A 15231-nucleotide genomic window follows, 5' to 3' on the forward strand; every position below is an offset into this window, starting at 1 on the left:
ACATCACCACTGAAATTAAATTTTTAATGCCGTGTTTTTTAATTTTAGGTGGTATCTATTAGCTTCTTGGAATGAAGCTTAAAGACAAAAGCAATCTCTCACTTCTTCATTCTCCTCACTGTCACATAAATTCCTAACTAACAAGATTAGTGAAAGTATTAAGTCAGTGTTTGAACCTCAATTAAAAGTGGATAATATGGAAACAACCTAAGTGTCCATCAACCAATGAATGAATAAATAAGATGTATTTTATCCATTTAATTAAGTATTTAATCTATTATTATTATTATTCAATGAAAAGAAATGAAGTACTGGTACATGGTACAACTTAAATGAACCTTAAACTAATGTTTAAATGAAAAGAAGCCAGTTCCGAAAGACCATGTAAGATGTGATTCCTTTTTTATTAAATATCTGGAATAGGCAAACCCAGAGACAGAAAGTAGATCAATGATTTTCAGGCTGTGGGGAGCTTTGGGAGTGACTGCTGATAGAATGGAATTTGTTTTTGGAGTAATGAAAATGCTTTAAAATGGGTTATGGTAATAGTTGTACAACTCCAAAAGTACTAAAAACAGTTGAATTTACTTCAAATGGGTGAGTTATATCTCAAGTTGTTTTAGAAAAGGAAAAAAGTGAGTGACTTCAGAATAGATGTTTTAATTCATTTATTGTATCTTATTTATAATGTTTTTTTTATCTCCTGCCTTTCCCCTCTTAAAGGTAAGGAGTCTAAGTCCTTCCACACACCAACCATTGTAGCAGGTCCACAAAACATAACAACATCCCTTCATCAGACTGTTGTTTTAGAATGTGTGGCCACAGGAAATCCCAAACCAATCATTTCTTGGAGCCGTCTTGGTAAGTCTTCTGAGGAAAAAAAATCTTTTCCTTCAACTTTGTTTGTGCTAGTGAAATTGATAACATGTTTGTATACAACACACATATTTGGCAGTTACATAGCTTTTAACTTTCTGGCATTACAGAGTGTAGATGAAAGGTTTTAGTATAGCAAATCTTAGACCTTTTGTGATAATGATTGTTTGGATAGTGATCTTCTGTCAAATTTTAGATCATATATTACATTGTTTTAACTCAAGTATTCTCTTTGAAATAGATCACAAGTCCATAGATGTCTTTAATACTCGAGTACTTGGAAATGGTAACCTCATGATATCTGACATCAGGCTGCAACATGCTGGAGTGTATGTGTGCCGGGCCACTACCCCAGGCACACGCAACTTTACAGTTGCCATGGCAACTTTAACTGTATTGGGTATGTTTCCTTTCTTTCTGCAATTAGGAGAATCTTACATTTTAACACTTGCTATTTTACCTCTAGCTTACTTCCACTTTTCTTTAATTATGTAGCATTTATGTGAAAGTTGATATGAATTATTATAATCCAGTAATGAAGTTTAGGAGGAAATTAAAGCCCTGTGTTAAAATATGACTAGAATCACTCTGAAGTATTCATCATATTTGCTTTTATAACATCATGGTCCTTCTTAGTTAAGCTTCCCTTTTATCTCCTCACCCACCTACAAATTCATATCCACATTGACCAGTCTCCAGTTTTAATCTGTTGTCTATGTGCATTCACAAGGGGATGTATGTTGGGCTTAGTTAAGTTCGGATCATGACACACATATTTTTGGTGTGTTTGTATGTTTGGTGTCGATGGAGAAAGCCTGAGGGAAGTGGACATCTAACTGAGCAAAGCAGAGGAAAGGCATCCAGAGAGAGAGAGAGGTTTTAACAGATGTCTAGTGCAGGCAGGAAGATTAGAATGTCAGATATTTTCAGGGAGGGGACTTGTAGCATTTGCTGTTCTCTTCCTTGACTGTCTGATTTGTGTTTGTACCACAAAAATATTTTCTTTTTTTCTTTAAAAATAGCTCCTCCTTCATTTGTCGAATGGCCAGAAAGTTTAACAAGGCCTCGAGCTGGTACTGCTCGATTTGTATGTCAGGCAGAAGGAATACCCTCACCCAAAATGTCATGGTTGAAAAACGGGCGGAAGATACATTCAAATGGTAGAATTAAAATGTACAACAGGTGGGCTAAGTCATTTTGCTACTATTTTAGATAAAACATAATGATTTAGTAATTCTTATGTGAAATGGTTATAAGGTCAAATACCCAAATTGGTATTTTAAACTGAAGTAACAATAAGAAATTAACTTAAGACTGGAATATCAGCATGCCAAAATCCTTTTGTATTTTACATGTGGATCATGGAAGTGGTAGATTATAATAAAAGTTGGAACGGTTCTCCAGACCTGACTTCTGGTCCTGGTAAGCCACCAGCTAAGTTATTAGCAGCGTGTCAACCCTTTGGAGTCTCAGTTCCTTGCTCCATAAAGTGAGGAATTTAGAAGGAAATAATTAAGTCTCTAAGAATTCCTCCACAGTTCAAACTTAATGATTTTAAGAATTCATTTTTATTAGTGTAAATATGAATCTTCTTGTACTGTTCTCATATGTTGAACAAAACTTCTGAACATTTTTATTGACCTGAATTTTATGTAACATTGCAACATTATAGAAATTAGATGCTATTAATGATTAATGTTAATATGCTTAATATACTTCCTTAATAAAAGTCAAATTTGAAAAAAGAGTTCAAGCTGTCACCTCAAGCCAAAAGGATTTGGATATCACACATACTTATATAGACTTAAAAAATAAGAGTAATTTTAAACAATTCATATAGGTTTTTCCTTAGTAGGGCTGTTTACACAGGTTGTTCTTAGTAACTTGCTTTTTAAAATTTAGAGTGCACTTAGCATAACTTTATTTTTATGTCATCCTTAGACGTTTCATTGAAATAATTTTTTTCTTCCTTCAGTAAATTGGTAATTAACCAGATTATTCCTGAAGATGATGCTATTTATCAGTGCATGGCTGAGAACAGCCAAGGATCAATTTTATCTAGAGCCAGACTGACTGTAGTAATGTCAGAAGACAGACCCAGTGCTCCCTATAACGTGCATGCTGAAACCATGTCGAGTTCAGCCATCCTTTTAGCTTGGGAGAGGCCACTTTACAATTCAGACAAAGTCATCGCTTATTCTGTACACTACATGAAAGCAGAAGGTAAGCAATTTGAGAAGTGTTTATTTTTAAGTGCTACTTACTGTCACGGCTTTGTTTTCAATATAAATGATGTTTTACATAATCCACAAAATATTTTTGAAGTTCTGTGGCATTTACCTCTTTTAATAAAAATAATTACTATATGATCTGTGTATCAGTTTTTTGCTAAATTTTGTATTGTTGTATACTTTATGCATGGCTGCTCAGTCCCTTCAGGCCCGTCTGACTCTTTGCAACCCTCTGGACTATATAGCCTGCCAGGCTCCTCTGTTCATGGGATTCTCCAGGCAAGAATATTGGAGTGGATTCTTTATGTGTTTAAGTATAGTTTAAGATTTTTTTGTTTAGAAATAATTACCATCTGTGCCTGCTCAAAAGTTAGAGTGGTGTACTTTACGAATTTCATTTCAGCCAAGATCAATTCCTTAAGACTTAGTATACCAATTTAAGTATGCAATCACATAGGAACAATGGTGTAACTACTTAATAAAATAAGGTGAACTCTAGTCACCGTAGCATGTTATTTTCAAGGGGGAAAGTAAACATTTTCAAATTCCCCATAGTATGATTTTTATATTTTAAAGGTTTTCTGAAATCTCATAGAAGTCTCTAAAAATTGAGCAGGATACTCTTTATTGATATCTCATTTATTATATAAAAGTAGAAATCAAATCTGTCTTAAAATTTTTATTTAGTTCCATATCTGGAATCTTTTTTATCCTCATATTTTCTTTTAGCAAAAAATGTAGAGGAAATGGAAAAAACTAGTTATAAATCCTAGAGATTTCACTGTTGATTTCTCATGGAAACCATAGCAGAGGTTTACAGATTTTAGTTGTTTACACAGTCTGCTTTTTTATGCAGTAGACATTCCAAGCGAATTTCAAAGAATAGTGCTCTAATAAAATTGTAGAAACAGGTGGTTTGTTGTTGTTTGTTTTTTGTATTTTGAAGTAGTATTTTGAATTTAAATCAGAGGTCATGGTAGCAAGAAGAATGAAAATCTGATAACTAAGCATGTTGGAGTATGTTAATACCCTTTTTAGTGATTTAAGAAGGTAAAAGGAATGCTGGCTTTGGTGGAGACCACTCTTGTTGGCTATTATGGCTGTTTCATTAGAGCCTCCACATGCAGCTCAGTGGTCTATTCAGAGGCAGAACAAGGCTTTTTAATTTGAACTCAAGGACCTTGTTTGGTAGGTCAGAAATCGTACTATGCAGTTCCTAATTAACGAGCTATTAGCTAGTCTGTTGTGAAATGCCTGTAATCTTGTCTAATTAAAATGCTATCAAGTTAATTCAGAAATGTGGGAAAACTTAATAGTGGAATTTGCCTTCTGTTTTGTTTATAAATCCAGTGTGGAGAGAAGGGGCTCCATCCTTAGAGAGTTTTGATTAAGTTGACGTGCATTTACTGTGAATTGTTCACAAAGCACAGTAGCTGCCAGCGCTCTTGTTCCACTTTACAGGTTTGCTCTGTAGGAATTAAATCTCACAAAGACAAATCCTCTTCTATATCTTGCCATGCATATTTTATTAAGAATTGCTGAGAGTATTTTTCCTCTTTGGGCGTGGGGGAGTGGGTACCTCATAGTGGAACAAAAGGTTTTGAAGCACATTCTGTGCCTCCCAGTTCTTTTGCTTTTAGTATAAATAAAAGAACAACTTGTGTCAGTCAAATTTAATAGAATCTCTAGGGGCAAAATGAGACCTTTTGCAGGACAACTTTTGGTTTGGTTTATTTTTATAAAGAGTCGAGCCATTACATTCCCTACTGTCTCTCCATTTATGTTTAAAAGAGAAAAGAAACCGTGAGTTTAAGCAAGTAAGATTTACACTGTTACGAACTACAGTGTTCTGTAGTATTAAACTCTGTTGTGTTACTGCTGTACATTGTCTCTGCTGTGGGTTTTGACTAGATGTTAAATGAAGTTTAGAGAAGATTAATTGTTTTCAATTTGATTTCTTCATGAAAAATTCAAGCTAGTAACTTGTAGCAAAATATGATTACTTTTAGAAAATAAAAACCTTCCTATTCACATTTTTCAAAGTGTCACAAAAATAACAGAGAGATCCAAGGGTCAGTGTTTCATAGTCTTGTTAAATGGTAATGATCTTGTTAATTTAATGTTGAATGTTCATAATTTTTAGACACCGATTCTTTAATCTAGGTTTAAATAATGAAGAGTATCAAGTAGTCATTGGAAACGACACCACTCATTATATTATTGATGACTTGGAACCTGCCAGCAATTATACTTTCTACATTGTGGCATATATGCCAATGGGGGCCAGTCAGATGTCCGACCACGTGATACAGAACACTTTAGAGGATGGTAAGAAAACATGATTCTAAGTTATGTAAGCATGAACATTAATATGTTTTTTACAACTTTAAAGGAATATATGTTTTAAGAGGAAATATCCTGGTTTTGGTTTTAAAAAAAAAAACAGATGTGATAACTTAGCAGGCTAATTTACCATTTCAGATTTTACTCTCAATTTTTTGACAGTAACATGATATGATGAGGATAAAGAGCACTTTTGTTTATAATTCATACAGTTTTTTTAATTGGTCATCTGATTTAGTAATAATTTTAAATTCCATGAGCTATAAATATTTATTTGAACAAATTCAGACACATAATGCAAATTTTAATAACAAAATTGTCATTATATTTCTTCAGGTTCCTAGTTTAAATTGTAAATGCATTGCAGAGTTTTTTGTTTTCTTTACCGAGTGAAACAAAATGTGAGATTCTCTTGACAGGAATAAATGTAATGGCAATTACAAATAGTGTATGTAAAGACTGGAGGTCAGAGGACTTGATTTTCTGATACTGAAAGTTTATAAAATTTAGTACAATCAATTAAAAAATTCTTATAAAATCAGATGGTTTATTTTTAGAAAAATTTGTGTTTATTCTGCTTAAGGAGGAAAGTATTACTTGTTCAGTTTGTTATCTCTGGTTGGAAGTTGAATTGCTGTGCATTTGAGGGCGGGCCTCCATGTACTCTTAGGAAAGTGAAAATGTTAATTGTTTAGTCATGTCCAACTCTTTGTGACCCTATGGACTGTATGTAGCCCGCCAGGCTCCTCTGTCCTTGAAATTCTCCAGGCAAGAATACTGGAGTTGGTTGCCATTTCCTTCTCCAGAGGATCTTCTCGACCCGGGGATCGAACCCAGGTCTCCTGAATGATAGGCCGATTCTTTACCATCTGAACCACAGGGGAAGCCCATATATTCTTATAATGGTGGGAAATTCTGTCCATTAAAATAGTCCTGATAGAACTGATTCTTCTCCTCTGACTCTTCATCTTGCTTTCAGGGTCTCTCCACAGCCCATTTTTGTACTCTACAGTGTGAAAGGGGGATTATTTAAAATATACTTACACTGTTCCCCGTTTACAAATGTTTTCTCAGCCATCCTCAAGAAATGGTCTTCCTTTAGTTTTCACAGCATTTTAATATAAATGATTCTTAATCTTTTTCTTCATCCATTTAGTCCTACATCTCTTATATGTCTATAATGCCACTTGTGTAAATGTTTATTTATAAATTCAGACTTTTGCTAAAGGAAAAAATTATCACTGATCTGGATGCTGAATTCCACATTTGAGTTTATTCCATTTTAGAGTGAACCATCACCTCTCTAGTTATCTCATTATGTTTAACAACCTCTGACATGCATAAACTAAAGTGAAACACGGGCTGGTGTTTGCTGTTGTTGCTTTGGGTTTATTTGGTATATGAGGTATTGCCCCATAGAAGAAAATGTGTGTAAAGCATAGCAAGCCACTGGTTAAACTTGCCAGTTCCAGTTCAGTTATGATCTCAAAGTTTTCTCCTTTAAACCTTTCCTTATTTTGCAACTTTTTTGTTTAATTAAATTTCATTTTGTTTTATGGATAACATACAGACTTATGACCCTGCTTTTTCAGTTTCCACATCAGTATCCGCCCCACCTCACCCCATTTCATCAGCCTGTGCTTGTCAGGCTTCAGGCAAGATACTGGAGTGGGTTGCCGTTCTACTTCGTGTGGGTCTCTTAGGGTACACAGCAGATGCAGCTAATATTTGTGAAATGTTTGCCACTGCCTGTTCTAAAAACCTTTCCTCCAGTGGCTCATTTAATCCCGACCTAGCCCTATGATAGAAGAACCATTGTTTTATGAGAGTAGTAAAGTGTAGGTGTGAGAAGCCCATCTCTAGATCTACTTCCTCACTTCCACGCTTTGTGACCTTGGGTAAGTGATTTCACCTCTCTACCTCAGTTTCCTTAGCTATAAAGTAGAAATAATGACACTCTCTTCACTGGGTTTTTGTGAGAATTCATGTGTTCATGTAAAGGACTCAGAAATGCTTGGTTTTCCCTTTTCTACCTATTATTTCATTAATTCAACAAATATTTATTGAGTACCTGCTATGTGTTATTCAGTATTTAGTAGTGAATGAAAGAGATGAAAAATTGGCCCATAACTTGTGGAGCTTACTTTCTACTGTGGGAGAAGAGGGAGAGGAACAATAAATAAGATAAACACCCAGTGATACATACTAGGTTAGATAGTAATAAGTGTTGAGAAGAAGGAAGAAAGCAGGGAAGGGGAGTAAGGCTTCAGACAGAGATACCTCTTGTCATGGGTTACATTTGAAGAGCTAAAGGAAATGAAGGGGCTTCCCTGGTGGCTCAAATGGTAAAGAATCTGCCTGCAATGCAGAAGAACTGGGTTCGATCCCCTGAAGAAGGGAATGGCTACCCACTCCAGTATCCTTGCCTGGAGAATTCCAAGAACAGAGGAGCCTGGTGGACTAGAGTTCATGGGGTCGCGAAGAAGTGGACACGACTGAGTGACTAACACACACACGAAGGAAACAAAAATGAGAGAACTGGCTAGGCAAATGACTGGAGGATGTGCGTTCTTGGAGAGGAAACAGAAATTGGTAAGGGCCTGAAGCACAAACATGGCTACAGTGGAGGGAACAAGCAGAGAGTAGTAGGAGATGAGGCATAGAATGAGGAGCCGACCACACAAATATCAATGGATAGGGTTTTGCATGAAGCTTCAGTGAGGACTTTAGCTTTTCCTGTGAGTGAAATGGGAGGTATTTTTAGGAGAATAATGACAAGATCTGACCTGGAATTTAATAGCAAATGTTTTGAGACTAAATGGTAGAGATGAGGACAGGGTAGAGAGGGAGATCTGTTTGGAGGCTGTTTCGACAGTACAGGCTGAGGGTGACGGTGCAGGGACCAAGGGGGTGGCCATGTGAATCACAGAGCCATGCGACTGAATGTGGGGAGTGTGTGGACGAGTCAAGAGTGACACCAGGGTTTTCACCTTTTGCAGTTGGACAGGTAGTTTCCATCACTTGAGGCAGGAAAGCCTGTAGAAGAAGCTGTTGTTTTCATCCCCATTTTGTATATGAAGAAACCTAGACACAGAGAAATTAATTTGGCCAAAATCACACAGAGTAGAAATTGATATAACAAGGACTCAGTTATGCAGAGGCTAACTCCAAAACTCATCTTAACTTTTAATATTAGACCGCTTCCCAGTATTCTTGGCCCATTTTCCTGGAGTGCCAGTTATATTCAGATTATTCACAGGAAAATCATTGTGTTAATGTTAAGCAGCATGGAGATATAATTGGGGATAAAAAAAGTCACACTAATTTTTAAGATACAACTGTTAAACACTTCAAATTATTTGTCAGGTTTTAACCCTGCTGTCCTCAGCTTCTCCATTCTTGTGAAATTCTCTTTTCTGTGTTTTAAGGCATCTTGGTGAAGTTATTGAGAAATATTCTCAGGTTTTTTATGAGTATTTAGTAAGCTCATATTCATCCCAGACAACATCAAAACAGTCACAGCTACATTGATGAAAATCTTGCTTTCTTTGGTTCTCTACACTGGATCCTCCCTTCAGTATTTTTTCCTTTCTTTTTCTGGTTTGTACTCTGCTTGACTGGAAGCCTCAGCCAGAGTTGGAAGTACCTCTCCTTTATTATATGATGTGCTGCTGCTAAGATACTTCAGTAAATACTAGTGTGCTAGTTGATCATTTTGATTCTAAATATTGATAAGCAATCTGCCTTCTTGTGTGACTAGTTCCCCTGAGACCTCCTGAAATTAGTTTGACAAGTCGAAGTCCCACTGATATCCTCGTCTCCTGGCTGCCCATCCCAGCCAAGTACCGGCGGGGCCAGGTGGTCCTCTACCGCCTCTCCTTCCGCCTGAGCACTGACAACTCTGTCCAAGTTCTGGAGCTCCCAGGGACCACTCATGAGCACCTCTTGGAAGGTCTGAAACCTGATAGTGTCTACCTGGTGAGGATTACTGCTGCCACCAGAGTGGGGCTGGGAGAGTCTTCAGTGTGGACCTCACATAGGACTCCCAAAGCTACAAGTGTGAAAGGTAAATGTTGACTGTTGAGGAAGAATAACAAAGTATCTTTCTTTTTTGTCTTATTTAACTTAGGTTGATATTTTTAAATTTTGTCTTAAAAATTAAAATATTCCATAAATCATGGGTTTAATTGAAAACAATTTAAACTTTTGGTTACTCTATGTTTAGTTTGCACATCCTTCAAAGATACATGGGTCCATATTATACAGAGTGAAGTAAGTCAGAAAGAGAAAGATAAATCTCATATACTAGAATTGGACATGGAACAAAGGACTAGTTCCAAATAGGGAAAGGAGTACGTCAAGGCTGTATATTGTCACCCTGCTTATTTAGCTTATATGCAGAGTACATCATTGGAAATGCTGGGCTGGAAGAAGCACAAGCTGGAATCATGATTGCCAGGAGAAATATCAATAACCTCAGATATGCAGATGACACCACCCTTATGGCAGAAAGTGAAGAGGAACTAAAAAGCCTCTTGCTGAAAGTGAAAGAGGAGAGTGAAAAAGTTGGCTTAAAGCTCAACATTCAGAAAACTAAGATCATGGCATCTGGTCCCATCACCTCATGGGAAATAGATGGGGAAACAGTGGAAACAGTGTCAGACTATTTTTTTGGGCTCCAAAATCACTGCAGATGGTGATTGCAGACATGAAATTAAAAGATGCTCACTCCTTGGAAGGAAAGTTATGACTAACCTAGACGGCATATTAAAAAGTAGAGACATTACTTTGCCAACAAAGGTCCATCTGGTCAAGGCTATGGTTTTTCCAGTGGTCATGTATGGATGTGAGAGTTGGACTGTGAAGAAAGCTGAGTGCCAAAGAATTGATGCTTTTGAACTGTGGTTTTGGAGAAGACTCTTGAGAGTTCCTTGAGCTGCAAGGAGATCCAACCAGTCCATCCTAAAGGAGATCAGTCCTGGGTGTTCATTGGAAGGACTGATGTTGAAGCTGAAACTCCAATACTTTGGCCACCTCATGCGAAGAATTGACTCACTGGAAAAGACCCTGATGCTGGGAGCGATTGAGGGCAGGAGGAAAAGGGGACGACAGAGAATGAGATGGCTGGATGGTATCACCAACTCCATGGACATGAGTTTGAGTAAACTCCGGTAGTTGGTAATGCACAGGGAGGCTTGGCGTGCTGTGATTCATGGGGTTGCAAAGAGTCAGACACGACTGAGCGACTGAACTGAACACATATATATGAAATCCAGGAAGATGGTACTGAAGAATTTATTTGCAGGGCAGCAGTGGAGAAACAGACATAGAGAACAGACTTATGGACGTGGGGAAAGGGGAGGAGAGGTGAGATGTATGGCGAGAGTAACATGGAAACTTACATTACCATATGTAAAATAGAAAACCAACGGCAATTTGCTATATGTCTCAGGTAACTCGAAACAGGAGCTCTGTATCAACCTAGAGGGGTGGGATGGGGAGTGAGATGGGAGGGAGGTAAGAGAGAGGGAATATATGTATACCTATGTCTGATTCATGTTGAGGTTTGACAGAAAACAGCAAAATTCTGTAAAGCAATTACCTTCAATTAAAAAATTAATTAATTAAAAAAGATACATGGGTCTAAATGAAATTGAATTACCAAGTTATTTATTAATAGAGACCTAATTAACATCACTTCTGTGCCAGCACAGCTGCTGCGCTCAATGCAAAGAAATAGGGTGCTCAATTTTTCTGGTCTCCAAAATCACTGCAGATGGTGATTGCAGCCATGAAATTAAAAGACGCTTACTCCTTGGAAGGAAAGTTATGACCAACCTAGACAGCATCTTAAAAAGCAGAGACATCACTTTGTCAACAAAGGTCTGTCTAGTCAAGGCTGTGGTTTTTCCAGTGGTCATGTATGGATGTGAGAGTTGGACTGTGAAGAAAGCTGAGCGCAGAAGAATTGATGCTTTTGAAGTGTGGTGTTGGAGAAGACTCTTGAGAGTCCCTTGGACTACAAGGAGGTGCAACCAGTCCATCCTAAAGGAGATCAGTCCTGGGTGTTCATTGGTAGGACTGATATTGAAGCTGAAACTCCAGTACTTTGGCCACCTGATGTGAAGAGCTGACTCATTTGAAAAGACCCTGATGCTGGGAAAGATTGAGGGTAGGAGGTGAAGGGGACGACAGAGGATGAGATGGTTGGATGGCATCACTGACTCAATGGACGTGGGTTTGGGTGGACTTCAGGAGTTGGTGATGGACAGGGAGGCCTGGCATGCTGTGGTTATTGGGGTCTCAAAGAGTCGGACAAGACTGAGTGACTGAACTGAACTGAATTAATATCACTACTATTTTTAAACAAATCATCAATTTAATAGAAAGACCATAATACTAGGAAGTTCCAGACCCTCCTCCTCTTTTACTAATGTGGAGTGTAATGTGACTGGGCTTTTTGTTGTTAATTGATTAATCACAATTAGATGGTCAAAATTAGGAAATACATATGACTGATTCATGTTGATATTTGGCAAAAACAACAAAATTCTGTTAAGTAATTATCCTTCAATTAAAAAATAAATTTTTAAAAATAGGAAATACTTAATGCTTCTTTGAAAAAACTTAAAATCCACAAATATAATTTTGTTCTTATTTATATATTGGATTGGCCAAAAAGTTCATTTGGGTTTTCATACACTATTATGGAAAAACCGAAACAAACTTTTTGGCCAACCCAATACCTTAGTTTTTTTTCTTTTTTTGTAGTATCATATACTTTTAATTCTGTCTCAAAGTTTAATATCGTTGTATAATTTTTAATATGAAGGGCAAGTGTAATTATTGGAATTCAACTTTTATGCAGCTGTTGATTTAAATGGAGAGCTCTCCACTCTCCTGTGTTTTTATGTGAATTATGAGTTTTCTTACACATACACGTCTGATGAATTTTCTAGCCCCTAAGTCTCCAGAGTTACATTTGGAACCTCTGAACTGCACCACCATTTCTGTGAAGTGGCAGCAAGATGCTGAGGACACAGCCACCATTCAAGGCTACAAGCTGTACTACAAGGAGGAGGGGCAGCAGGAGCACGGGCCCATTTTCTTAGACACCAGTGACCTTCTCTACACCCTCGGTGGTTTAGGTGAGTAAACTTGTTCAGTGCTTTGCCTTTTTTCCTTCCTCTCTGACCATTTGGGAGGAAAAGTTACTGGATACAAGGCAGAAGTACTGACTTAATGATAAAAAGAAAAGCAGTGACTTCACTCCCTCACTGTGTGCGTCCTGCTGCATGCGTCGCTCAGTGGTCCCCGACTCACCGTTGAGCGACTCGGCAGTGTCACCGGTGCTCGGTCACTCAGTCCTGGCTGACTCTGCAACCCCGTGCGCTGCAGCCCGCCAGGCTCCTCTGTCCATGGGATTCTCCAGGCAAGAATACTGCCGTGGGTTGCCATTTCCTCCTCCAGGCGATCCTCCCAACCCAGGGATTGAACCTGGGTCTCCTGCACTGCAGGCAGATTCTTTACCCTCTGAGCCAATATATCTTTCTATCTTCTCCCCACCTTTGGGCATCTTACTTTCTGAAGTTCACTTGTGGTGGAGTGAGATACCAATCTATTCTTGTGACTGTATGGTGGATGTAGAATAGAAATGTGAAAATAGCAATATTGTTATACCAGATGATCAGGCTAACTTAGAAATTAACTTAGAAATTGACATAAAGAGCAAATTAATGGTTACCAGTGCAGAGGGGAGAGGCACTATGGGGTGGGGGAGAGAGGGGTATAAAAATTATTGGGTGTAAGACAGGCTCTAGGATTATGATACAACATGGGGAATATAGCCAATATTCTGTAATAATTGTAAATGGACTGTAAGATTTAAAATTGTATTAACAAATAACCAATTTTTTTTAAAAAAGAAATTGCCTGAGAGTTCTGTATAGGTATATTATTTTGCATGTGTAAAAAATATGTAAATTATGTACAAAATAACGCTGTTACATATGAACCATGAAACTGTAAATATTTATTGTATATAGTTCTAACATAGAAACACTCAAGAAAAAAGCACTTAATTTTATGTTTGGGTTCATCAGAGTTCTGAAAGACACTGTTTTGTTCCCTATTCATCCTATCTTTGCACAGTGAAAGGGTTTTGTGATATAAACATGTTTAGTAGAAGGTATAATAAAGACACTTACAACTACAATAAATATATGAGTATAAACAGATACTCAAGGTGTAGACTACACACTTAGCTGTTTGTTGCTCATGAGTAGATTTTTACCCTTAAGCACAAAGCAGCAAGTTTATGATCATCAGCTGAATTCCTACTGGATTGTTACAGCCCCTTCTGCACATACTGGACATTTACAAGCACTCTGGCTTTCCCCGTCACAGACCACCCTTTGGTGTGCGGGCAGGAAAGAGGCACAGTGGTCCCATCCAGGAAGGCTTCATTTCCCTGGCCTTGCAGCATTAGACCAGAGTCCCTGTGAGTAAGAAGCAGTGGTGCAAATCTCTTTTCAGACCCAAGGACCGAGAACCCCACCCTCCAGTTCCTGGCAGTGGTTTTCCAGATGGCATTTTGCTTGTAATCTTGTTGTTTTGGATTTTAATTTAATCTGTATTAGGTTAAATAAGTTTTACAGTTGATCCCTGTCATGCAGCTTTATAAAGGATGAGAAGTTACATATGTTCCAGGGTGACCTTCCTTAAGCCATTGATGCTCAGATGACATTAGCGCAACCTACTGTCAAGCACTCAGCAGCATTTATCTCTAGCCACGCTCTTTCAGGGTGCTTTCCCTTTCCATAGGCATGTCATTTCATCTGGAAAATTTTAGTCAGTATCAAGTAAGAAACAGGCTTTGAGACAATTGTTGATGAAAAATCGTACATCAAGCTTAATACCTCCAATTTCTTCACTGATAGTTTAGAAATATAAACACACTGAAGATAGAAAACAGTAGATTCTTAGAGCAATCTTCTGGAATATATTAGTAGCTTATTCTAAACAGATGAGTAATTTATTAGAAAAAAAAGTAATGCTCTGCTTGTGAAAAGTTTAGAGAAACATTTTATTAAAACTTTGCCAATTAAAAACAGTTCTTTAAAATTTAATTTTTTTTCTGCAGATAGCATATATTTATGTATATATATAGAAGATCCATTGATTTTTGTTAAAATCTTTTATAATCTCTATATAATAGCTTTCATCTTATAAACCTTTATTTCTTCCTGTGTTTTAAAAATAAATTGCATATGTTTACTGCCTGAGTTTTTTTTATGGTATGATCCTTTGCATATGCCATTTGGGGTAATTCAGTTTAAAATCATTTTATAGTGTATAAAAATAGGAAATGATTCTGTTATAGTCCCTATACCCCATCTATTAAAATAGCCCCGTGTTTCCTGACTGGAGTTGGGCTGAGTGGCTGGAGTAATTGCAGTGCAGGGAGGCAGAGGACTTCGTCATGGCCGTAGGGCTTTCTTATTAGAGGCACGTCCATACCCCTGGGGTTTCAGGGACAGAGCTGGAATGGTTGACTGGCAGGGATGCAGTTGTACAGATTCACACAGTTGTACAGCTGTTAATTAGATCACCTTTAAGATGCCTTCTAATTTTTAAGAGTCCTGGGATCCCATCTTCCTTTTCTTAAAAGTCACCATGGGGCCTAGCCTGGCTTATAGCAAGCGAATGGGTTTACCCCACTGAGCAACCAAGTGTTAACAGCTCTCACTCCTTTCCTTCTTACTTTTGGCTGTTGGGGGGT

The 15231-nt window shown here is 37.6% G+C and overlaps 1 protein-coding gene across 2 annotated transcripts in view; it reads left to right on the plus strand.

The window, feature by feature from the left end:
• Nucleotides 1-15231, plus strand: part of PRTG (protogenin) — a 144257-nt gene that overhangs the window by 70099 nt on the left and 58927 nt on the right. For both annotated transcript variants that reach the window (XM_043471895.1, XM_043471896.1), the window contains exons 5-11: nucleotides 724-861; nucleotides 1118-1276; nucleotides 1899-2058; nucleotides 2852-3099; nucleotides 5271-5435; nucleotides 9211-9516; nucleotides 12410-12598. In XM_043471895.1, the coding sequence (XP_043327830.1) occupies nucleotides 724-861; nucleotides 1118-1276; nucleotides 1899-2058; nucleotides 2852-3099; nucleotides 5271-5435; nucleotides 9211-9516; nucleotides 12410-12598 (1365 nt within the window). The remainder of the gene's footprint in view (nucleotides 1-723; nucleotides 862-1117; nucleotides 1277-1898; nucleotides 2059-2851; nucleotides 3100-5270; nucleotides 5436-9210; nucleotides 9517-12409; nucleotides 12599-15231) is intronic.

The sequence above is a fragment of the Cervus canadensis genome, chromosome 6 (genome assembly GCF_019320065.1).
Source record: "Cervus canadensis isolate Bull #8, Minnesota chromosome 6, ASM1932006v1, whole genome shotgun sequence".
In the NCBI taxonomy this organism is placed as follows: Eukaryota; Metazoa; Chordata; class Mammalia; order Artiodactyla; family Cervidae; genus Cervus; species Cervus canadensis.